We start from the raw sequence: 22,834 nt of genomic DNA on the forward strand, positions 1-22,834 counted from the left end.
TCCAAGAGATGGAAAAGATGAGTGAAGTTTAATCAGGAAACCCAATTCCACTTTCTCTGAAGCTGGTACAGTGTGGGTAAAGCTCCCACTACATAGAAAGGTGAGAACTCTGTGACTATCAGGTCCCTCCCCGATTTGACCACCATCTCTTGCCGCCCCCCCCCCACATGCCTACTGGCTATACTGAACCAGGAAGTACCCTGAGAACTCCTGGTCCTGGTCCCTGGCTTCCTTACCCACAACTGAGTCCCTGACACACAATACTCCCTCCAAGACTAAGGCCTACACCTGCCACCTGTACTCTCAGGCACAGCTGGACAAGGCAAAGCACAGCCCTCTCATGGAGCAGTAGGTTTTTGAAACCAAGGTTTAGAAACAAAGTCCCTGAGCAGGTCCCCCACATCAGTCCCGGGGACCCTGTAGCCACACAGCCATTACACCACCAAGCTGAAAACTCATACTTCTCTGCCGTGTGGGCACCCACAAGGCAGCAGTGTGCTGTGCCTTGGTTAAGAGAGGCTCATGGGTCCTTTATCATCGGCTCTTCACTAGGACCCTGTATAGTGAGAAGCTAAGGACAGCAGCCACCGCAGTCCCGACAGCCACCAGCATTCCTCGGAGCCAAAAGGAGGGGGGGTGCAGCTCTGTGTGCATCAGGTGTCTGTGGAGAGATGAATGTGCTAAAAACTCACTGCTGAAAACCCATGTCCCAATCCCAGCACTCGGGAGACAGAGGCAGGCAGATCTCTGTGAGTTCGAAGCCAGCCTGGTCTCCAGAGCGAGTGCCAGGACAGGCTCCAAAGCTACACAGAGAAATCCTGTCTTGAAAACAAAAACAAAAACAAAAACCACCACCACCAACAACAACAACAACAAAAGAAAACCCGTGTCCCAAGCAGTCAGAGGCCAGGCCAAAGGAGGAAACCCAGGACAGCTCTCTGGGCCACAGGCCCCACCCTGCAGCTCTGACACCTTAGTACCCAGATGACAGACTAAGCCCTGGGATAGCCACCCCACACTAAGGCTGTGTTAGGTGTACCCACGGGAAGGTGGCCATGGTAGCAAGTTGGGTAAAGACGGCTGGGCTGGGCTGGGCTGGTCCTAAGCAGGAGAATGAGGTGGGGGCAGGCAGCCGGTGTCTTCTGCAGAAATCAGCCGGTGACAGGCCTGGCTCGGCAACACCTTCAGGGAGATCAGCTTTGGAGGAGATAAAGAGGCAGGGGGTTTGCCCGTCCATGTAATGGTGCTGTCAGGAAAGAAACAGGAGAACTGAGTTTGCTGGCCTAGCTAGCTAGCCAATGGTTGTGAACCCCTTGCAGGACCCAAAGTCAGGACTTGCCTTGTATATGGTAGCACAGTGTACAAAGGTCTTGGGGTCACTGCTATCAAACATTAAGCAGGCAACATCACAGGTAGGGTCCAGAGAGGCATCCAGCAGGCTGTCAGCACTCACTTCACACAACTGGGACAAACAATAGCCTTAGCAGCTTCCCAAGGCTTGGTCCCCCAACAGCCACCCTGCGACAGCTCCATCAGGAGATAGAATGGGGAACATGGGGTGTCACAGGTCTACCCTCCAAGACAGGGTGTACAGTCCCTCACTCACAATCAGGTACTTCTCTTGTCCGCTGACCCGCACTGTATTGATGGTGTGCATGGGGTGTTCCTCGGGGAGTTCTCTGGCTTCCTGTGTGGAAGAAGGAAAGAAGCCTTTATCTCCTGGCTCCAGAGTTCCCTGTGGTACCTCGCCTGCCCCTTGAGTTCCCTGGTAGAGGTTGGGGCCGCCACAGTTCTCACCTTCAGACTGTGGCCAAGGAAGGCTTGTAAGAAGGCGGACTTGCCCACTCCTCGGGCTCCCAACACTTTGCACATAAGGACATTGCGCTGTGTCTGCCCTTTCTCCTGGTCTATCCTCTTTTCACGGGTAACTGTAAAGAGCTCACATGAGGGGGTTGGGCACTAAGGAGGAGCTGGACCCAGGAGCCAAAAAAGTAGCTACCCACCTGTGATGGCCTGTGCTTGGGAGTCCTGCTCACAGAGGGTGGGGTAGCCCAGGTAGCCAAGGTGTGCAAGGCATTGCTGGACATCTAGGTAGGTCACCAGGCTGGGGGTAAAAAGAGGCACAGTGCTAAGGGGAGTAAGGCAAGAGTGGGTAAGAATAGACAGACAGGTGCAGACTGTACTTACGTCCATTGGCAGAGATAGCCATGTAAGGTCAGCCGGCCAGCCTGAGTGGGGACTGTGTATGGGAGCTCCGGGCCCCAGGGAGCCACTGAGAACACACTGAAGAGATTCTGTAGCTCCGTGGATGAGAGGGCACCATCATGGTCCTATAAGCAGAGGGGCTGTGGTGACATATGCTTGGTGTCTGTTGAGGGGCAGGTGAGGTAGTAATGGTGCTCACCTGGTCATGCTTCTCAAATACCCGCTGCACAAACTGGTAGCCACGGTGGTTGAGCTCTGTGCTGCAGCCAGGGGGTACATGGAGCCTGTGGGGATTCAAGAGGCAGTCTAGTGCACGTCAAATATCACAATGCAGGATCTGCCTGGGCAGTCAGGCACCCCAACAGAACCCTCTGGTCACATGGTTGGGGCTAGGAAAGGGGAGTGGCTACGAGTGTGTGTTGAGAGGCCAAGCTGGAGTCCCCAGGTCACAAGGCAGATCCAACAGGAAGCCAGAGCTGAGGGCCCCAACCCCAGACAGTCCCGGTGAGCAGGACCCACCCCAAGAGTATAAGTCCCACTGCCCACCCGCTTGCAACTCACGGTGGGCAGAGGTAGTCAGGCGTCAGCTCCAGTGAGTCACTGTAACCAAAGCGCCGCAGGATGGTCCACGTGGTCTCATGACGGCCACGCTGGATGAAGAGTGTGTTCAGGAAGAGGAAGCCTGTGAAAGGATGGAGGACTAGCACTCAGACCAGCCACTCCCCACACATACGGGCATAAGATGATGTCCGCCTCACCTTCCAGGGTCAGCTGGTTGTCCTGCACGCCACCTGCCACATTCTTGCATACTACCCTCTTCACATCATCTAGGGCCTGTGGGGCCAGGGGATGGCCAAAGCAGGACTTCTACCTCCGGTAAGAAAGTGCTTCACGTCAGTCAGCTGCTCATGATCACTCTCTTATGAGGGCAGCTAGGGTCTTGGGGTAGGGCCACACCTGGAAGGCATTAAGCTCCTCATCGCTGAGTGCCTGGTCTAGGTCCTGATCCGAGAGCCTGAAGATGCGTGTGAGAGCCTGGGCGCACGCAGGTCTTAGCTGCAGGGATACAACACCAAGTAGCCCTTTCCCTGTTCATCCTGCCAGTGCTCCCATTCACTTGCTCTCCTCATCCATCACCTCACATAGGCCTTGGGATGAGTCTCGGGGAAGTAAGTGTGTGGCCCTCACCCGCTACTCACCTGTTTGGCCTCAGGGTCATAAAGGGGGGCCGTGGGGTGCAAAACAGCCTTCTGGGCATAGTAGAACATCTCTGAGATATTCCTCAAGTGCTTGGCTGAACACTGGACGAGGGTGGGGACAGAATCAAAGAGGGATCCAAGACAGACCTAGGAGGCTGCTGCAGGTTCTTAACACAGCCCTTCTTAATCTCCCTGCTCACCTCCACACAGGTCTCTATCTCAGGAAACTGGCTCATGATGGGTAGCACAGCCTCCATGGTACTCCCTGGTCGCAGGTCTGACTTATTGCCCACCAGGATGATGGGCAACCTGGGAGAGAGGCCATGATCACCAGGGATGGGGAGCAGGTAGGGTCTAGTCCCCCTAGCTGAGGCCCTGCGGGTCACCTGGGCCCTGCTGCAGTCCTGCCATTCACCAGGGGGATCCACTTGGTTCGGATCTGAAAGACAGAGTTCAAATGTGAAGGAAGAATGCACACATGCTTCCCTACCTGGGGCTAAACAAGCTTTAGGAATGGAGCAGAATTGGAAGCCAACTATGGTCCTGTGGATGAAGCTGGTGGGAGACTGAGGATGACAGAGAGGGATTTGTCTGTTCCCAACAGCTGCAATCTCCCCAAGCAGTCCCTAGCTCAAAGGTATGGGGCTCAACAGAGATGAAGCTGGGAATGAGGATGAGGTTGAGGAACAAGAGGCCAGGTCAACTGCCAACTAAGCCAGGCACTAGCAGCAGAGGCTGAGAATGGACAAGGAGCTCCCCTCTTGCTCACCTTCTCAATGGTGGCTTCCTCAGACACATCGTACACCACACACACTACATTGGCCTAAGGGAAAGCAAGACACAGGGTGACCAGAGGCTACCTGCTCACTATAAACAGCATGGGCCACTCCAGAATGTCCCAGGTGCTCACAGCAGGATGGGCTATGAAGACTGGGAAGCCCACTTTTACCAAACAAGCCTCTCTCTGCCAGCACTCCCTAAGAGACACCAGACACTAGCACCATGGCTCTAGTCAGCATATCCTTGTCCTGTGTGCTTAGGACAGACCCACCATAGGCAGGGTACAGTCCTGACCAGAATCTCTCACTTTCTAGCTCAGTACAAGCAGCGAGGACACATTGGACAAGAGCAAGAAGACACTGCCAGCCATAGAATACAGAGACTGAAGGACTGCATTCAGGAACATGGTAACTCTGGCAATGGCTAACTCCTAATTAAGATGCTATCCACCACAGCCTGGGAACCAGGCAGTAGACTGGAGTACAGAGCCATGATACTGGAGAAAGGGAGTTTAGTGTTTAAATAGAAGCAGTGAAGGACACATGTATCTGCTCCCCTTAGACCCTGGGAAGGACCAAAGAAGGGAGGTCCCTTCTCTCCCTGAGCACTAATGGAGGCACTGGACCAGTCCTGGTTCCCAGAAAGCTGTGATCTGGGAAAGCCACTAACATTCAGTGCTGAAGGTCACAGCAGAATTATCAGGGTCAACCACAGCCAGTCACCTAATCCGGCTCTGCAGAAGAAGCCGATTAAGACTAGGTGGCAGCAAGTTAGGACCAATGAATGGGGCTCAGTACCCACGGGCCCTCAGGATCTCCACGCACCTTGTGGATCTCCTCCTGTAATTCCTCCTCTGTCTGCTCCGCTTCTAGAAGGAAAGAGAAAGCGATGCTGAGAGGCTGTTGGGCTGGCTGCAGACCGGCTGCAGGCCAAATACACACAGGCTGAGGGGGCAGCACTTGGAGATACCTGAGTAATCCACGATGTGGGTGGGCACCTTCTCCGGGGTGACGTCGGCGGGGATGGTTATCTCCTCGGCGCGGGCAGGGACCTGTAACAGGTGGGTCGGGGTTGACTGCGGAGCCCGGCCTCCCAGAGCTTCGCTTCCGCCCCGAGTGTCCAGTCCAGCCGGCACACCTCCTCGGGAAACTCCTCGCCGACCAGCGACAGGATCAGAGAAGTCTTGCCGACCTGGGCTGCGCGCAGAGAGGCAACAGTAAGTAGTCAGGAGCATGGCCGAGGTCACAGCGACCCTACCCGTCTGCCCGCGGTCCCAGCGCCTACCCTCGCCTAGCAGCAGGATGCGCACGTCGCGCCGCATGGCTGCCGCCCGCAACAGCACCCCAAACCCACCCCTCCCGGCCCAAAACGGACCAACTAGACCTAGACCCAACCCCAACCCCAACCCAGCCCTCTCCTTCAACCCGCCCAAGCCCCCACACTTCCTGTCTCTAATCCCGCCTTCATCCAAACTTCCGGGCCCGCCCGCGCAGCTCCAGCTAGTGGTTGAGCTACGCGTCGGCGCCGCCGCATGGGTGCTCTTAACGCTGCAGGTGATGCAGCCAGTTCTCTTGGACCCAACAAGCTTCTCAGGTGGACAGGCCAGTGGCGAGAAAGGCTAGACAAACGACAGGATTGGGGGATAGGGGCAAAGACTGAGCTCAGGACAGAAGTGATGCAGAGATGTAATTTATGGGGCAATAATAAAACAATGTATCAATATAGCAAATGCCAGATTTTATTTAAACTGTACATAATAAAAATAAAACAACCTTCCCAGTATGCTAAGTCTTCTGTGGTCGGGGGTGGAGGGAATGGTTCTGGGGATCAAATCCGTGTCCTCACACACTCTAAGAAGACATTGCCACACCTTCAGCTTCCTTAAATCTTTTCAGGTCACCCCCATGCAAAATGGTGTAGTTCTGAAGCCTGTCCCAGCCATCCTGGCTCAGCATACATCAATCCACAGCCTGGCTTTTCTGCCTGTTCCTAGCAATAGTTCAGGGGCTGGGGCTGGTGACTTCCCACACCAGGATCTCATTGTGAGCAGCTGTGAAGAGCAGTCTGCCAGATGGGGTGAACCTACACAGGTGTACTGAGTCATCATGGCCTTCAAAGTCCTGGGCAGTCCCTGACTCACAGTCTAGGAGCCTCAGCATGCACTCTGTGGGTAGATGACAGGATGAGAGGACCAGGCAGCACCCAGAGGGATGTCCAATCCTCTTGTGCCCCCAGCCTGACTCAGTGCTCCCACCAAGGAATCTTGCTGAGAGGAGTCAAGGCCATGATCAATTTCTATATCCCCAAACCTGCTATGGCTGAAGGCCATAAAAGCTACCCTATTTGCCTCAGTGCAGGTGTTGCAGTTAGTTGGTGACTTGCACCTTGCCTTTGAGCTTAGGCCCTCTTTGGGGCTATGCCTCCACACTCTTCAAAGAGAGGGAGCCCCAGGGCACAGAGATGAAGAGTAGGTGAGCCAGTTTGCCACTCCCCCAAACAGTACAAGTGTGTCTACCAGCACTCACCAGCAAAGCCAACCACCATGAGCTGGGCTCCTGGGGACAGGCTCAAGGACATGGCAAAGAAGGGCAGCGGTGTCTTCTGTACCACCTATAGGAGGACAGCAGACAGCGTGACACTGAGGACTCCTGCTAGGGACACAGCCCAGGCTCCATGGCCTTATGACCCTGTGATGCACAGCCCTGGATGCCCACCTACAATGCAGCATCTATTATGAATGCACAAACCTGCTTTTGGCGGAGACTGTAGAAGATCACCTCTTCATGTGCACCAAGACCAACGCACACCAGTATCGCCCTATCCCAAGGGCAGAAGGCAGCAAGAGAGGGGGGCAGGAGGCCTAGAGCCTGTGAGAAATAGTATGTTGAGTTGTGCAGGTCCCAATTCCCACCCATATGCCCCTTGGAACTCTTACCTCTGAGGTGGCAGGTGCAGGAAAGCTCAACCACTCCAGAAGTTCACAGCGGTCCCGGAGCCAGTCAGAGGCCCAGACACTGACCCGCTGATCCCCACTTGCAGCCAGCCACAGGTCTACACCCTCTACCCCTAGGTCTCCATACTGGGAGAAATGAAGGACATGAGAACCTGCCGACTGCCCACAGCATCCAGACCTCTTCCCACCATCACATGAGGTTGCCTTACCTCTTTGCTTATGCTCTGGATAGCAGAGATTGGAGCACCCCGGTGGTCACTGAGTACACGGAAGGTCATTCCTGTGCAGGGGTGGCTTATAGCCACAAGCCCATCCTTGTCTCCAGATAGGATGGTCTGACCTGTGCCAGATGGAGACTATGTTGCCACACTGTGAGCCTAGCCCATGCCCTGAAGTGTGATGTGGGCTAGATGAGGCTGGCGCTTCACTCTCTGTGGCCCCATCTCCTCACCATCACTGGAGAAGGCAATGGCTGTCAGAGCAGTCCGGTGGGGGTGCATCTTGAGCTCCATTGCAGTACGAGAGATGCTGAAGACTCGAAGTGTGCCATCACTGTAGCCTGCCACCACCTGCTGCTGTTCTGGGCGTCCACAGGATGGGGGGGTCCACGCAAGGCAGAGGCAGCTCTAGTGTCCCCAGGGAGGTGACAAAGGCACCAGTTTCAGCCCACGGGAGCATAGCATATGACCTGGGCTCTGCTTTGAGCATACACTAAGTCTGCCTCCCAGAACTCCCCACTTACCTGGTTTAGCACTTGGAACTGGATCACCAGCTCCATGCTGGCCAAAGACCACACCCTCACACTCCCATCCTCACCACAGGTGGCACAGTGAGACTCGTTGGGGCTGAAGACCACCTCGTTTACCTGTGGGATCCCAGTATGGGTGAGGGAATGCCCAGATGGGCCCTTCCTACCTGGTCTCCAGGACCAGGCTACCCACAGAGAAACATCTGTTTTTTGCCCAAGCCTACTTGGCCCAACCACCTCCATGCGAAGGTACATGCTATTTCCCTATACCTGGGGATGACCCCATCAGTAGGTGGGACTTGGAAATCCATGGGAAACATTAACAGAACCTAAAATATATAATGTGACCCAGTGTCTCTGGCAGGCTAAAGACTAAAAGCAAAAGCACAAGATGCTTGGCTGTCTCCAGTGCTTGTGACATGAGTGGCTTTTTTTTTCCCCCTTCAGGCTGTTGAATGTCTTGTTGGAGAAAACAGATGTGTATCTTGTGGACACCACTGAGAATCAGGATTTTTGGAGAAAGGTGGCACAGATGCCACAAAGCAATAAAATTCAGTGTAAACTGATGCATGCCATTTCCTGGAGGAAATTCAAGGTTGAGAGTTGGTCAGGGGTCCCGGGTCTCATCTCTAGCTCCATTCAGCTGACAAACAGTGGGACAAACATGACAAACATGATGTTCATAACACAGCTTCTGGGTCTGGACCTCTTATCAACCCTTAGTGCTGGAAAGCAATCAGGACTGCCAGCACATCTCAAGGGCTCAAGACCCAAACTTGTATGAGAGAAAGAGCATGCTGGCTATTTGAATAATAGGAGACTGGCCACTGACACACACAGGCTGGATGAACCTGGAAATCTGATGGACAGTGAAGGGAGCCTGATACAGGCCACATGCACAATCTATCACATGACTGTCAGGCTTGCCACCCTAGTCTGCCCTGCCTGGGGTGGAAATCCTGTCTTCCTTAACAGCCCAGCAGGTTCACCTTGCTCCTGTGGCCACTGATGAGGCGGGTGCTAGTGCCCTCTGTCCAGCTGATGTACCAGAGCGTGCCAGCTGTGGTGCCCACTACACCCATGTCCATGCCACTGTCAAAGCTGGCACTCACAATAGCCCCATCCAGGGTCAGCTCACGCTCCATGAAAACAGAACTGGATCTAAAAGAATAAGAGAAAGGAGTCTTGAAGCTGAAGACATGAGCCAACTGAGTATGCCAGGTGATAGAGGAAATAGCAGCCATCTGGTGCTGTGCTCTCATGGGTAAAGGAACCAAGACCCTACAGAGCCCAGGGGCTTCAAGCCAATGTCTTCTTGCTCTGTAGCCTGCAAGGCCCATGCTATGCGTGAGTGTATTCTCAAGAAGGGACCCAGCTGATGACAGATATATAGGGCAGCTTTCACGTAAGAACTGTGCTACAGGAGTGCTGACTTGCAGGAACCATCAAGGACTTGAGACTTTGCTGCCAAAACCCAAGGGAATTGTGCAGGGCAGAGGCCCATGGCAGCTCACCTGGCACTTGAGCCCTTGCGCCTCAGCTCTGGCACAACCCCCACAGCCCAAAGGCGCAGCCTTTTTGTGTTACTGCCACTGACCAATCTTGAACCCGAGCACAGCAACACTCCTAGAAGACAGGGTGGGTAGAGATGTCCATCCCCCAGGTTGTGACAGCTAGTACAGAGGGCTACAGAGGTTGTTGGGCACCTACCAATCTCGCCTTCATCAGCCTCCCAGGCCAGGAAGCAGCGGCTAGTGCCAGTGTCCCAGACACAGACCTGGCCAGAGCTGGAGCCACAGTAGAGCAGGGGGCTGGCCCCATAGCAGAGTGAGGTCAACTCAGATGCCCCCAATTCCTCAGGGACTGGTTCCCGGTGTACCTGACAGAGCACAAGGGTAGCTGTGGGTCAGTGATGTCCTGAGGCAATCAGATTCCATCCTTTGAAGCTGCCCATGAAACACTTCAGGGCTGAAGGCTCAGCAGTTAAGATCACTGGCTGCTCTTCCAGAGGCCCTGGGTTCAATTCCCAGCAAACATATGGCGGCTCACAACTGTCTGTAATTCCAGTTCCAGGGGATCTAACACCCTCACACAGACATACATGCAGGTAAAACACCAACGCACATAAAATAAATAAAAAAAGAAAAGAAAAAAAACACCTCAGGTACCATCAGTCTGGTACCTGAAAGCTGGTGTCTGTTCCATTATGCTGCAGGAGCCAGAAGGTAATGGCACTTGTGCCCACACTGATGAGCTCATTGGCATCCCAGGGGTTGAACGCCACACCATGCACAGGCTCTGGGAGGCGAGTGGATGACAGGAGTTCATAGGTGGCTGTGCTCCACAGGACAAGCGTGAGGTCAGCATAGTCCCCTGGGGACACAGAACAACGATGTCAGGCATGGTCCAGCCTCAGAAGCTCCTCAGAAGTCTGCCCATTCTCTCTCTGTTTACCCAAGCCCACCTACCCAGTGTCACAAGGAACTCATCATCTGGTGAGAAGGCCAGAGCTTGAATAGCTGTGTCATGGTGGGAAAGGAGGTGCTGACAGAGGCCCTTGGAAACATCCCAAATGCGGATCTGGCAGCGGGTAGCTGTGTTGCCACAGCAGGAGGCAGAGGCCAAGACCTGCAAGCAGGAGGGTAAGTGGTCAGTGGAAGGCAGCTACGTATGCCTGCCCTTGCTGAATGGAGAAGAAGCTGGGACGGTGCCCTTCATGCTGAGCTAGAACCAAGCTCTGTTGTACACTATGTGCCCATGTACATAGGTAGGGTATGCACCTGGCCATCCTGGTTGAGTGCCAGAGTAGAAATCTCCTGGGGATGGCCAAGCCAGTGCCGTTGGGTACCAGAATGCAGGTCCTCCACCACCACCAGTCGACCACATGTGTAGGCAAAGAAGCCTGTAGGCAAGGAAAATGCCAATGTCTCTGTCACTGCTGGCAGTCAGACCACATGGAGCCCTGGCATAACAAGGACATGTGCCAGTGCCCTGCACTCTAGAAGCTTCAACTGTCATCCAGTGTTCATTTGCTATGGAGGACCTGCCCTAGAGGATGAGACTGCCACTGTAGCAACTCTACCTGTGTCGGGCCTCCAGACCATGTTGACCCGCCCGTTCCCATTGTAGCCCACAACGGCCTTCAGTCGCAGCTGCTCCCTGCCAACGGGAGGGAAGGAGACACTCTACAAGGAAGCAGACCCTGAAAGTTGGTAATCAGCACAGCTGGCCCCAAGACTACACAGGTAAGCTGATTGGAGATACGCAGTGGTCAGGTAAGGGACCCAGGGTATAAATAAGGAGACAGGTGGGACACACGGAAGCCATAGGAATTTGATCATCCTGGAGTGTGGAGGGGCCAGGGGCAGCACTGGAGAGAGAGCATCAACAGAGCACCAGCAGGTTGAGTATATGTGGGTGCAGGACGGATAGAGTGAAAGCTACCCTTCTGGAAACAAGACCTAAAAGAGACCCCAGAGAAGACTGAGGGGGCCCACATTCACCAGAAAGGAGTACTCTCAGAAACCCCTTGAGTGGCAACATGGTACGCTGCCAACCTTGACCCGTGTAGAGGCCTTATATCGAGCTGTGAAGTGCTTGTAAGAATCCGGACGGGTGGGGAGCCCAGGCTTTACTCTCCGAAGGCTCCAATCACCTGACAGAAGAAAGAGGTCATAGGATACTGAACGGCCTACTACCATCTGAGACCCCTCCCCAGACACAAAGCCCAAAACCCGGCTAGGCTGAGAGAGCTGTGTTCCACCTGTTATACCACAGGTATAACAGGATCCCCAGAGTCCTGGAGGTGACTTCAGTTCATCTTTGAAGGAAGATTACTACAAACCCCCAAATTGCCCTGAACACCTGCTTACTTGTCTGGCTGGGGTGATAAGGAACTACAGCTGGTGCCCAAGAGCCCTTTGCAGCCTGCCGAGAACCATCCCCAGCTCCACTGGCCTCCCTCTCCACAAGCACAGGTGGGGTCGGCGCCTGGGCTTGCAGGAGTGCCTCAGAGACATGGTTCTCCTCACAGAGTCCTTCCTCATCTGATGTGGAGAAGGTACCTAGGGTTAATGCCAACAAGGAAAGGGAAACAGACATGTTTGGCATGATGATGAAAGGCGCACACCTTTCATCCCAACAAGCAGAACCAGGGAGTTTGAGGCTACCTGGTCTACAATGCAACATAGTGAGACCCTGTCTTGAAAGAAAACATCTACCTGACACCACCCCAGAATCAGCACCAAGGCACACACTGAGCCCATGTACACTCAGACCTGCCCATGACCTCAACTCTTACCAGCGCTGTCTTCAAGGGGCCTGTCATGGATACTCAATGGGGGTGGTGATGCCTGAGATGGTATGGGTACTTGCAGCCGAGGGAGTCCACTGGCCCCAGATGCCAGGTCCTCCAGTTGTCCTGCAATGGAGTCTAGAAAGATAAAGGCCATTACCAGGGCTGAGCGTATCAGATCTGTCTTTTAGACAGACACATCAGGCATGGGGGAGGAGATGGCGCCACCTGCCCAACCGCGTGTCAGCTGCACACCAACTATCACTGCTATAACCTCTTCTTCCAGCTAAGCCTGGGTCACTCACCGGGCTCATGGACTGAGAACGCCCCAGATTCATTTTGGTCACTGAGAACAAGAAAAGGTGTTAGAGGCCAGCCAGCAAAAGGCCCATGCAGACATGGTGAAGGGTGGATACTTGCCTCTCAGGAATGTCCAGAACATCCCAGAGGAAGATGGCATCCCCCACACTGAGGACCTGCTTCTGATCAGGTGTGAAAGCTACAACACGCACAGGCTCTGAGTGGCCAATGTAGACCTAGGGACAGCAAGCATCACATACAGGGACCCTGAGCATGCCCAGGATTCTGTGCTCCCAGTATCTAGGTATCCCCATGTAGCATTTGGCCTTAGCAGGTAGAGGGTTCTTCACATCACCTTCCATCTTTCTAGTCCCTGCCTTCCCTCACTTGGTCCTCCAGGGGTCTCCTCAGCCACCTATGGGGAGCCACAGCCTCTTGCTGACCACAGCACATACCTGGCAGCTGGAGTTTGGCTGTGTTGGATAATCCCACACTGTAATGGTCCGACCAGTGGCTGCCAGCAGCAAACGGGCATCCACACTAAGAGCCAGGGAGGGGCAGGCTCTGGAGCGGACACTGGAAAACTAGAATGAAGTATTCTCAAAGACACCTCTTTGTGGTGGCACAGTGGGCACGGGGATGGGGGGGGCAAGGCTGCAGGAACAGGGAAGGATCAGCAGGCCAGCTGCCTTTGTCCCATGACTCACCTTCCGGAGAGTGTGTCCCGACACAGCATCCAGTACTACAACCTTGTTAGAGGAGGTGGACACCAGTAGATGGCTTGAGTCCCCAGGACTAAAGCAGACAGCCACAGCCCAGTCCAGGTGGTTGCTGGCCAGGTTGAGGGTGCTGACATCAACACGTAGTAGCTGGGGAACAGGTGACCACTAGCCTCCAACTCCAGGGTTAGCGGGGTACCACCCAGAGCTTGGGAGGGAAGTGGCTTCAGGAGTACCCACCCACCTGGGTACCCAGACGCAAACCTCACATAGGAAGCTGACCTTTTGGAGAGCATGGTAAGCCCAAGACCCCCTTAGCATGGTGGATAGGTCTGTGACTGCTCCTGAGCAACTACAGCCTCTTACCTACTCCTGGACCACTTTATACTCTATATCTAGCCAGGCAGAACCAGTCAGGTCCCACACTCACCTCGTCCAAGGAGGCTGACTCCATGACTGTCACCGTGCACTTAGAGGGGCCCACAATGGCCAGCCGGCAGCTGTCTCCACTGACTGCCAGAATGTTGGGCTTGGGGCGGCCATCCTGACATACCACGTTGGCTGTAGCAGCACGGGGCAGTGGGTCAGCAGGTATGACAGGATAATTCAATCCCATCTCCCCTGCAGCATACCCTGGCCCTCTACAGCTTCCACAGAACTTGTACTTGAGTTCACCAGTTCTCACAGGTCATGGTCACATAACCACTTGGCAGGCATAAGTCAAGGTGGATCACCAGAGGTACAGATGCCCTTGGAACAGGTCTCTCCCAATCATTTCCCTGGTGCCCAGGCTGCCCACCTTCCACAGCAGAGTAGACACAGACCCTTATTGACCCTTGGCTTGTGAGGAGGGTTCAAAGACCCTTCCTTGGTGGGAGGGACATGGCATAATATAGGTCCTGAGTGTGGGGGTGATAGCCCTGCTCTGGTTAGATATTTTTGTAAACTTGACACAGCAAGGGTCATCTGGGAAGAGGGAACTTCAATTGAGAAAATTTTTCTAGCAATTTGCCTATAGACAAATCCGTGGGGACATTTTCTCTTCCTTCCTTCCTTTCTCCCCCCTCCCCCCTTTGGTTTTTCAAGACAGGGTTTCTCTGTGTAACAGCCCTGGCTGTCCTGGAACTTGCTTTGTAGACCAAGCTGGCCTTGAACTCACAGAGATCCACCTGCCTCTGCCTCCTGAGTGCTGGGATTAAAGGTGTGTGCCACCACTGCCCAGCGGAACATTTTCTTGACTAATGACTGATGTGGGAGGGCCCAGCCCATTTTGGCAGTGCCACTTTTGGGCAGATGGTCCTGGGCTGTGTGAAAAAGCAGGATGAGCAAGCCATGGGGACCAAGATAGTAAACAGTTCTCCTTCATGGCATTTGCTTCAGTTCCTACCTTCAAGTTCCTGCCTTGATTTCCCTGGGTGGACTGTAAGCTGTAAGGTGAAATAAACCCTTTCTTCCCCAAGTTGCTTTTGGTCATGGTCTTTTATCACAGCAATAGAAAGCTAACTGAGACAGGTTTCCGCAGTGCCTTGGAAGCAGTGTGTGGCTTGGAGCCTGACCTGCCACACGCAGGACGCAGCATCGGGAGACAGAACAGTTGTACTGGACCAGGGAGCCCTGAGAGCAGGAGCTGAACAGGAATCTGCCGTCGGGAGTGATGACCAGACTGGTGATGGTCCCTCGGTGACGCCTGCACCACACATAGGACACTCACTGACCTTGGTCCTGAGAGCTAAAATGGGGTTCATGGTAGCACTGGCTTTCCTCCCCACCTGGGATCCCACATAGCTCCTCAGCTTCCATGATCACTGCTAGTGTCTGTGAGCACTGGTCCCCTGGGGCACTCACGTGTGTTCTACCAGGACTTCAGAGTTCTCCAAGCTGAAGGAGCGTACAGCCCCACTGCTGAAGCCACAGAAGAAGTTTGGCAATGTGGGGTGGAAAGCAACGGCACAAGGAGTTTCATCAGAAGACGAGAAGTCGTACAGCTGGAGGGAAAAGGCCACCATAGAGGGTGGGTAGGGGCCAAGAGAACCCAAGAGACAAGAGTACCCTGTGATTTTAACACTAAATTCCAGAGATTGGGCTGGGAGGACCAAATCCCCTGCCCATAGCCTTTTTGTATGGCATCTGGACCTATCCCCTGTCTGCCTTTTGTCACTCCCCACCTGTTGGAGGGTAGCCAGATCCCAGATTCGGACAGTATGGTCAAGGGACACAGTGGCCATCTGTCCCCGGTTTTGTTCTGTAGAAAGTGCCAGCACTGGAGCCATGTGGGAGCGTGTGAGCACAGTATATTCCCGGGAGGGGATGTCCAGGAAGCCCAGGTGGCCTGAAGTAGTGGTGGACAGCACACGCATGCCATCGGGACTGAAGGAGACTGAACTGACAGGGCCGTCGTGTTCTGTGGGAAGGGTGGGTTACCAACCTCTGGGGCCCAGCAAGTTCCAGAACTAATTCCAGGAAATCTCATGCCACACTATGTGTGCACTGAGGTCCCCAGGGTACAGACCACCTGTTCTGTTGCTGCCAAGGTCTCCAGGGTTTCGAGAGTATCCTGCCCACTAGCTACTGTCCCCAGAGCCCCTGTGAAACCAGCCTGCAGCCAGCACTGGTATTGATAGGCAGCCAGGCTCAGGACAGCCCCCTGACCTCACAACTCACTGTCCAGCCCAAGAATAGTGTTACCAAAACCAGAGCCAGAGGACCCCAACCTCCCCTATGGCAGGGCCAGCTCTCCCCAAGTTAGGATAGATAGACATCTGTCGTCTCACCAGCCTCTAGGAGCACTGAGGAGAAGTCCAGGGGCCAGAGTCGCAGGTAGCCATCCTCGGAGCCCACGGCACATGTGGTAGTAGAGACGCCGAGGCTGCTGATGGCAATGCCGGACCCTGGGAAGGGCAGGCATCAGCACCCCAAAGTGATGTCACTTCCCCCGGGGATGGGTGCCACCTACCCACGCTGAAGCTCTGCTTCTCGGTGAGTGGAACACCGGGGGACTGTGTGGGCAGCAAGCGGCGGATGTGCCGCACAGCCATGCGCTGATGGTCAATCTCCAGGATGTGGCCACTATGGCTACAAACAAAGCTGCCCAAGGAAGGTAACAGGTGAGGCAGGGTACTCAAGGTACAGGGGTGGACTGGGCAACAACAAAGGCAGGGACTCACAGTATGCCGGCCAAGGACGCCTGGTGGCCATCCAGGGCCTGTGCAAAGGCAAGGTCAGTGAGCTCCAGCGCACAGTACTCCCCCAGGTCCACGGCACAGGATCGCAGGGCACCACCCCGCAGTCGCCACAGCCGCACACTGCCCCTACCACATGACGCCATCCTGTAGGCATGGAGGCGTAAGTCATGTGGAGCAGAGGGGCTCGAGGCCCAACAGACCCCGCCCTAGTACCATGTAGCCTGGCCACATCACCTGGTTTCATCAAAAAAGGCAATCCGGAAGGCCTGGATATCAAAGTCAGTATGCACCTTTGCGAGAACCACTACCTCGCCACCAAGTCCCACCTGGTCTGTGCCCCAGGCTACCACCACCTGCAACAAACCCACCATGAACTCCAGTTGTAGACATCGAGTCCTGTGAGATCTTTGCCTGGCCCTGCCCTGAACTGAAAGGACTAGTTGGGGCCCAGCCCCTCAACAGACAGAGGCTTTCACCTGACTCAAGAGATTTGTCCCTGGACTGTCTGCAGTGACAAGTCTGCATCTGTAGCTGTCAGTCGATATAAGCAAAACCTGACTGAGGCTGGGTATATCTATCTCAGTGGCAAGGCAATCGTCTAACAATCCAATGCTAGGATTGGATTCCTAGCATTCAGGGGGAAAAAAGCCAGTGTAGCATACATTGAAACTCTGGGTCACTTCAGAGCAGCTAAATGACTACAACTCTGACAACGGTGAGCATTTAAATACAGATCTAGAGTATGGAGCTTTGGCTGGCCTGGAGCTTGCTATGTAGACCAGACTGGCCTAGACACATGCCTACCTGCCTCTGCCTCCCCTATGTTAGGGCTTTAAACCCAGCACTAGAAGCAGAGGTAGGAGGATCCCTGTGAGTTTGAGGCCAACATACAAGTTCCAACCAGGATTGTTCCACAGAGAAACCCTATCTCAAAATGAAATAAAAGGAATGTGCCACCACACCCAGTCCATCTTGATTCTCTCTGTCTCTGTCTCTCTGTCTCTCGGTTTTTTGGTTTTTTTTGTTTGTTTTGAGACAGGGTTTTTCTGTGTAGCTTTGGAGCCTGTCTTGGAACAAGTTCTTGTAGACCAGGCTGGCCTCAAACTCACAGAGACCCACCTGCCTCTGCTTCCCGAGTGCTGGGATTAAAGGCGTGCGCCACCACCGCCCAGCCTGATACTCTCTTTTTAAAAAAAAAAAAAAAGATTTTATTTTTATTTTATGTATGTTAGTGTTTGTCTAAATGTACGGCTGTGCACCACGCATGTGCAGTGCCCACAGAAGCCAGAAGAAGACATTGGACTGGGAATGGGGATCCAAACAGCTGTGAGCCTCCATGTTGATACTGGAAGTGAACCCAGAGGGCCCTGAAAAAACAGCCAGTGCTCTTAACCACTGAGTCATCTCTCTAGCCCCATCTTAAAGCAAGGCATACACACTACTTTAATAAACAGAAATAAACAAAGACAAGAGTTTTAGAAACCAGAGGCTGAATGGAGCTCACTATCTTAAGTATACTAGTTTTATTGACACATTACCGTCCTTCCATGTCTGTCCTTGCCCACACCGCAGAGGAGCGCCCCACTGCCTGAGAAGCTGTAGAGGTGGAAGATGAGGTCAGCAACTTCTGGCACCTCCCATGCCCACTGCTGCCCCGCCCCAAGGCTAGCGCACCTGAGGGAGCAGACAGTGTGCAGCGGGCTGCGGAAGAGGGACAAGCATGCCCCAGTCTGGAAGTCCCACAGGCGCACCATGCTGGGAGGCTGCACCTGGGCTGAGGCTAGCAGTGCATCATTCCTATCAAGTGCCAGGGCAGAGACCTGGAGAAGTATATAGAAGAAGGGTATGTGGCCTGTAGGCTCACCTCTCCCCACCCAGGCCCAAAAGGCACATACCTTGTCTGTGTGGCCAAGGAAAAATCTCTGCTGTCTAGTGTCAACCCGTAGGATGATGATGACTGCATGGCAGGGGTAAACAACAGCCATGCCATCTTTGGTCCACAGGGCCTAGCACATGAAAGCCAGAACCAAAGTCACTCACAGAAACCTAGCCAAGTCCCTCTTGGCTGCTTAGAAGGGGAGGCTAGTGCATGCACACACACACACACACACACACACACACACACACACACACACACACACACACACACTCACACAAAAAGGCATTTGGCCACCCAGAGACATATCTGTCCCCCCCCATCGCAAGCATTTGTGGAGAAGACAACTAAATCTCTTCAACATAAGAGATTGGCCATCTTGGTAGCCAAAGATCAAAGACTTAAAGACCATGCCAAGAAAGGCCTGGTGAGCCGGGCTTTGGTGGTACACTCCTTTAATCCCAGCACTTGGGAGGCAGAGGTAGAGGATCTCTGTGAGTTTGAGACCAGCCTGGTCTACAAGAGCTAGTTCCAGACAGCCTCCAAAGCCACAGAGAAACCCTGTCTCGAAAAACCAAAAAGAAAAAAGAAAAAAGAAAAAAAAAAAAAAAACAAAAAAACAAAGAAAGGCCTGGTGAATACCCAGGGTCCTTGGTGGGCAGGAAGTAGGGAAACATTATTCCTTTCTAACCAAGGTTTTCCCTCGAAGCCATTGCATATGCTGGAACCAACATTCCACATCACACCCAATTTCAACAGGTCTGGTCTGGATCAGAGAGACCCTTACTCATGGATGGTCTAAAGATGTAACTGGGGCTGGAGAGATGGCTCAGCAGCAAAGAGGGTTTACTACTCTTGAAGAAGACTCGAGTTCTGTGCCAAGCACCTACATGGTGACTCACAACTGCCCTTAACTCTTGCTCAGGGGATCTGATGCCCTTCTCTGATGTCTGTGGGCTTCTGCACACATGCAATAAACATATATACATTCAGGCACACACATACACATAAAATAAACAAATCTTTATGGGGCTGGAGACTCAGTAGTGTAAAGCTCTTGTTGCTTTTATAGAGGGCTAGGGTTCAATTCCTAGCACTCACGTGACAGCTCACAGAATATAACTCCAGTTCCAGGGTATCCAATGCCCTCTTCTGACCTCCCCGGCACTCCTGGGACACATATATACATACAGGCCTAACACTCATACACATAAAATAATTTTTTAAAAAACATGTAATCCAGGGCTGGAGAGATGGCTCAGAGGTTAAGAGCACCGACTGCTCTTACAGAGGTCCTGAGTTCAATTCCCAGCAACCACATGGTGGCTCACAACCATCCGTTATGAGATCTGGTGCCCTCTTCTGGTGTGCAGATATACATGGAAGCAGAATGTTGTATACATAATAAATAAATAAAATCTTAAAAAAAAAAAAAGTAATCCAAAGCTATTGGGTCTTTGAGAGCCCTTTAATCCAGCCATTCATTACCTGTCAGACCTTGCCAAATGAATAGAGGGCACCCATGACTTGTCCTACATTTGTCCACAAGGAATGAACAGATATGGTCAGGGCATGGCTTTTTAAGGACCATAGGGAAGAGAGTACCCAAAGACAGGACTAGGAATCTGTCCTTTCCAAAAACTCACTCATGCCACCCAATGAGAACTGGCCTGGAAACAGTCTCAAAGCCTCACCCATTGGGTGCTGTGACCCCCAAAACCGATGATTCCCTTGAGCCTCAGGACTGGGTCTGGGAGGAAAAGCTGCAATAGGAGAATGAAAAAATCAGACTTGAGGAAGTCACTCCATCCCCTGCAAATGCCCCACCTGTGCTACCTCTCAAGGAAAAGTTTGGGTACAGGGCGGGAGGTGAGAGAGTGGGGGGCAGGCTCATTTAGCAGTAATCTTCTGCTTTACAGTAGTAAATCTTTACAGTAGTAAAGCCTCTAGAAACGCCATGTCCTGTCCCTTGACAGACTATCTGGGGTGACCCTTAGAGGAACAAACCCTTCTTTATTCATCAGTAAGGTCTCTTGCTCAATGCAAGGAGGATTAGAAGCCCATCCACTGTGAATGCAGCTCACGGGCCTCCATCTCACTAGTGCCCAAGTGCCTTTAGATGGGCACTCACCTTACAGGAGCCAAGGTCCTCAAGGGCCACGGGCACGCCAGATGATTTGTCGGCGAGTGCACGTCTACCACTGACCACTGTGTGCGCATCAGTGGCCTCAACCCAGGCGGAAGGGTGTTGGCCAGGGATGCTGGTGGCACCTATGCTGGAGACCTCTGGATGCTGGTAGGTCAGGCTGACCTCCGGGAGGAGTCTGGGTGCTGAGGGGACCTTGCAGGGCTGTAACAGAACATGTACCATCAGCACCCTAGGGTCACCAATCCCTAGCTCTTTCCCAAGTGCACTCACCAATACGGGACTAGATATCTGGGCCGCAGAGGACCTATTGCTCAGCAAAGGTTTGCCAAAGACTGCTGGATGAGGCGGGCGCTGTGACACATGCCCTAGGAAGATTACAACAGAGTAAAGAGCCTGAATGGAGTAGCAAGATGCCAGCAGAGGTAGCTCCCCTCACCCATTCTATAGACACCACGTAACAAACACTGTCATCACTCTACCCCAGACCCTGCAGCTCCCTGCCCAACTGGAAACCTGGGAGATCAGATGCCATTTGCACAGACCTTAAATGTGGTTCTAGAAGCTCAGATGACCACCAGCTAGGCCCTTCTCTGCACCGACCTCCAGGCTGCCCCAGGCACACACAGTTAAAGTCTCCACACTCCTGAACCCCTCTCAGGATGCCTGATCCTGTTCCCACCAAGCCCCATGCACCATGTAGTGCCATAAGCCTACCTGTCTCTGGAGGGTTACAGCTCTTTTCAACATGCTCAGAAGGTGCTCTTGAGCCATAACTTGGAAACCTCATGGGTGGCAAACACAGGCAGAGGCAAAATCAGTATCTAGGGGCTGAAGGTCACATGGCCCCTACCACCAGAGGTTCAGAACTGCTCACCGAACGTGGATGTAATGGTCATGCCATCTCTCCCCTTTCGGCACTGGGAAGGCCATTTCTCGAGGCACAGGGCTGACAGGCAACTTTACACGCCGGGCCTCAGTGACAGTGACAGCTACAATGATCAGGTTGTTCTAGATCAAGGGGAGTTTATCCTATCCCTTGCCATCCCAGGCAAGATGTAATATCAAGCATCTGCCAGTGTACTGTTGAGCCACCAGCCCACCCCATTGCTTTTTCTAGAACTGGGGGCGTTGGTGCATGGCTCTCATCTGCCAAGGGAGGGTTCTAGCCTTCTGATTAGGATGGGACATGAAGTGTGGACCTTACCAGGGTCAAAGCACAGATCACTGGTGTAGAGGTTTCTGACTAGTAGGTTGGCACAGAGCCTGATGCTCTTGAGGTGGCCATAGTGCCGGCTCAGGTAGAATATCAGAATGTCACGAAGGTCCAGTTGTAGGCAGGTCCAGCGGGCATTAGGAGGAGCTACACCTGCCAGGTCTGCATGATAGGTGCAAGGTCAGCACTGACCATTTTGTTTCCCCATTTCCATAGTTGCAACCCTCTCAGCCCCAGACCTCAGCAGTCCTCGAGACCACACACAAGCCCAGCTGGGCCTGTACCATCCCATTCTAGGCCTTCAAGCTGTCCCTCCTGAACCAGGTCTCACTACCTCTTCTGGGCGTCTTAGTCTCGAAGACAAAGGGGAACTGAAGCCATGTAGCAGAGGACTTGAACTCCTTAAAGAGGTTGGAAAAAGATACACGGATGACCTGGCCGTCCTGTGAGGCAGAGCGAGGCCATTAGATGGAGATTACGGGGGAATAAGCATCAACCAACCCTCCTTCCAATCTGAGCACCTCGGTGGACACGTCCAGGTGGATGACAAAGTGCTTGGTAGGCAGGGGCCGGAAAAGCACATACAGATACCGCCCAGTCAGCCCCAGAGACTGGGTGCTAGTTCTAGGGAGCTGGATGTAGTTGCTGGCAGAGACAGACCCACGAATGCGATACACGGAGCTCTTCAGGACCTTGTCCTAGAAAGAGAGAGGAGCTGCGAACAGCGCAAAGCTGGAGGATACTAAGAGTGCCCACCACAAGATTTCTGAGGAGCAGGAAGGCCCCCGGCCAGTACCGTCACCAAGGCCACATCTCCCTCTTTGCTGGACCGTTTCCACTCATCCACCCTGAAGTGTCTGAATACGTTGAGGAAAGGGAGCTGCCAAGATGCAGGAGAAGGGACGCCGCCTGAGCACCGGTCCTGGGCAGAGCGCCGTGATCCTCCCCCTCCTCTTGCGGGACAGGTCTCCGCGCGAGGAACAGTCAGTGACGCAGGAGGCACCTCGGACCCGGTACTCCCGGGACGCGAGACCCGACCACAGCGCTCCAGGCGCGCACAGCTACCTCCGGCCATGGCGCTACAGCTCGCGCTTCCCGCCTCAGCTGACGCCGTCCTACGCAAGACACGCATCACGGCGCCTAGCAACAGCCGCCAGGCAACGTTGCGTCACTTCCGCCAAGGCGCCGCACGGAACTCCTGTGGCTGCGTGACATC

General features: G+C 53.6%; 2 protein-coding genes and 1 long non-coding RNA gene across 9 annotated transcripts; 1 reads left to right on the forward strand and 2 right to left on the reverse strand.

Annotated features, from left to right (window-relative positions):
- Rhot2 (ras homolog family member T2) lies at nucleotides 1-5,568 on the reverse strand. Of its 3 annotated transcripts, none has more exons than XM_027425099.2 (19): nucleotides 5,469-5,568; nucleotides 5,322-5,380; nucleotides 5,154-5,235; nucleotides 5,009-5,052; nucleotides 4,174-4,227; nucleotides 3,791-3,843; nucleotides 3,605-3,713; nucleotides 3,405-3,506; nucleotides 3,163-3,261; nucleotides 2,964-3,072; nucleotides 2,767-2,887; nucleotides 2,405-2,489; nucleotides 2,188-2,294; nucleotides 2,004-2,104; nucleotides 1,798-1,928; nucleotides 1,607-1,687; nucleotides 1,340-1,462; nucleotides 1,044-1,246; nucleotides 1-661 (listed from the first exon to the last, which is right to left on the reverse strand). In XM_027425099.2, the coding sequence occupies exons 1-19, from the start codon at nucleotides 5,503-5,505 to the stop codon at nucleotides 535-537; spliced, it is 1,827 nt and encodes a 608-aa protein (XP_027280900.1). In that variant the 5' UTR covers nucleotides 5,506-5,568; the 3' UTR covers nucleotides 1-534. The 3 variants fall into 3 exon arrangements, with proteins under 3 accessions (XP_027280900.1, XP_027280899.1, XP_027280901.1); XM_027425098.2 differs by having other exon boundaries at nucleotides 1,040-1,246; nucleotides 2,188-2,330; XM_027425100.2 differs by having other exon boundaries at nucleotides 2,188-2,330; nucleotides 5,469-5,567.
- LOC118239178 lies at nucleotides 3,492-5,966 on the forward strand. The gene is made up of 2 exons (XR_004770845.1): nucleotides 3,492-4,591; nucleotides 5,057-5,966. It is a non-coding gene; the product is annotated as an uncharacterized LOC118239178 (long non-coding RNA).
- Wdr90 (WD repeat domain 90) lies at nucleotides 5,634-22,834 on the reverse strand. Of its 5 annotated transcripts, none has more exons than XM_027425096.2 (41): nucleotides 22,415-22,834; nucleotides 22,140-22,316; nucleotides 21,953-22,061; nucleotides 21,610-21,780; nucleotides 21,280-21,394; nucleotides 21,120-21,187; nucleotides 20,676-20,770; nucleotides 20,388-20,606; nucleotides 19,951-20,019; nucleotides 18,276-18,386; nucleotides 18,055-18,200; nucleotides 17,919-17,976; nucleotides 16,615-16,733; nucleotides 16,363-16,524; nucleotides 16,152-16,282; nucleotides 15,970-16,086; nucleotides 15,364-15,599; nucleotides 15,044-15,183; nucleotides 14,755-14,885; nucleotides 13,629-13,759; nucleotides 13,187-13,348; nucleotides 12,935-13,063; nucleotides 12,600-12,715; nucleotides 12,485-12,525; nucleotides 12,186-12,317; nucleotides 11,758-11,949; nucleotides 11,443-11,540; nucleotides 10,968-11,070; nucleotides 10,666-10,787; nucleotides 10,354-10,513; nucleotides 10,068-10,258; nucleotides 9,596-9,764; nucleotides 9,400-9,511; nucleotides 8,875-9,046; nucleotides 7,880-8,002; nucleotides 7,589-7,763; nucleotides 7,347-7,477; nucleotides 7,120-7,263; nucleotides 6,932-7,051; nucleotides 6,710-6,794; nucleotides 5,634-5,802 (listed from the first exon to the last, which is right to left on the reverse strand). In XM_027425096.2, exons 1-41 carry the CDS (start codon nucleotides 22,748-22,750, stop codon nucleotides 5,774-5,776), a joined length of 5,547 nt encoding a protein of 1,848 aa, XP_027280897.1. In that variant the 5' UTR covers nucleotides 22,751-22,834; the 3' UTR covers nucleotides 5,634-5,773. The 5 variants fall into 5 exon arrangements, with proteins under 5 accessions (XP_027280897.1, XP_027280895.1, XP_027280896.1 ...); XM_027425094.2 differs by lacking the exon at nucleotides 5,634-5,802 and adding an exon at nucleotides 5,901-6,348 and having other exon boundaries at nucleotides 22,415-22,832; XM_027425095.2 differs by lacking the exons at nucleotides 5,634-5,802; nucleotides 12,935-13,063 and adding an exon at nucleotides 5,901-6,348 and having other exon boundaries at nucleotides 22,415-22,833.

The sequence above is a fragment of the Cricetulus griseus genome, chromosome 7, assembly GCF_003668045.3.
Source record: "Cricetulus griseus strain 17A/GY chromosome 7, alternate assembly CriGri-PICRH-1.0, whole genome shotgun sequence".
NCBI lineage: Eukaryota > Metazoa > Chordata > Mammalia > Rodentia > Cricetidae > Cricetulus > Cricetulus griseus.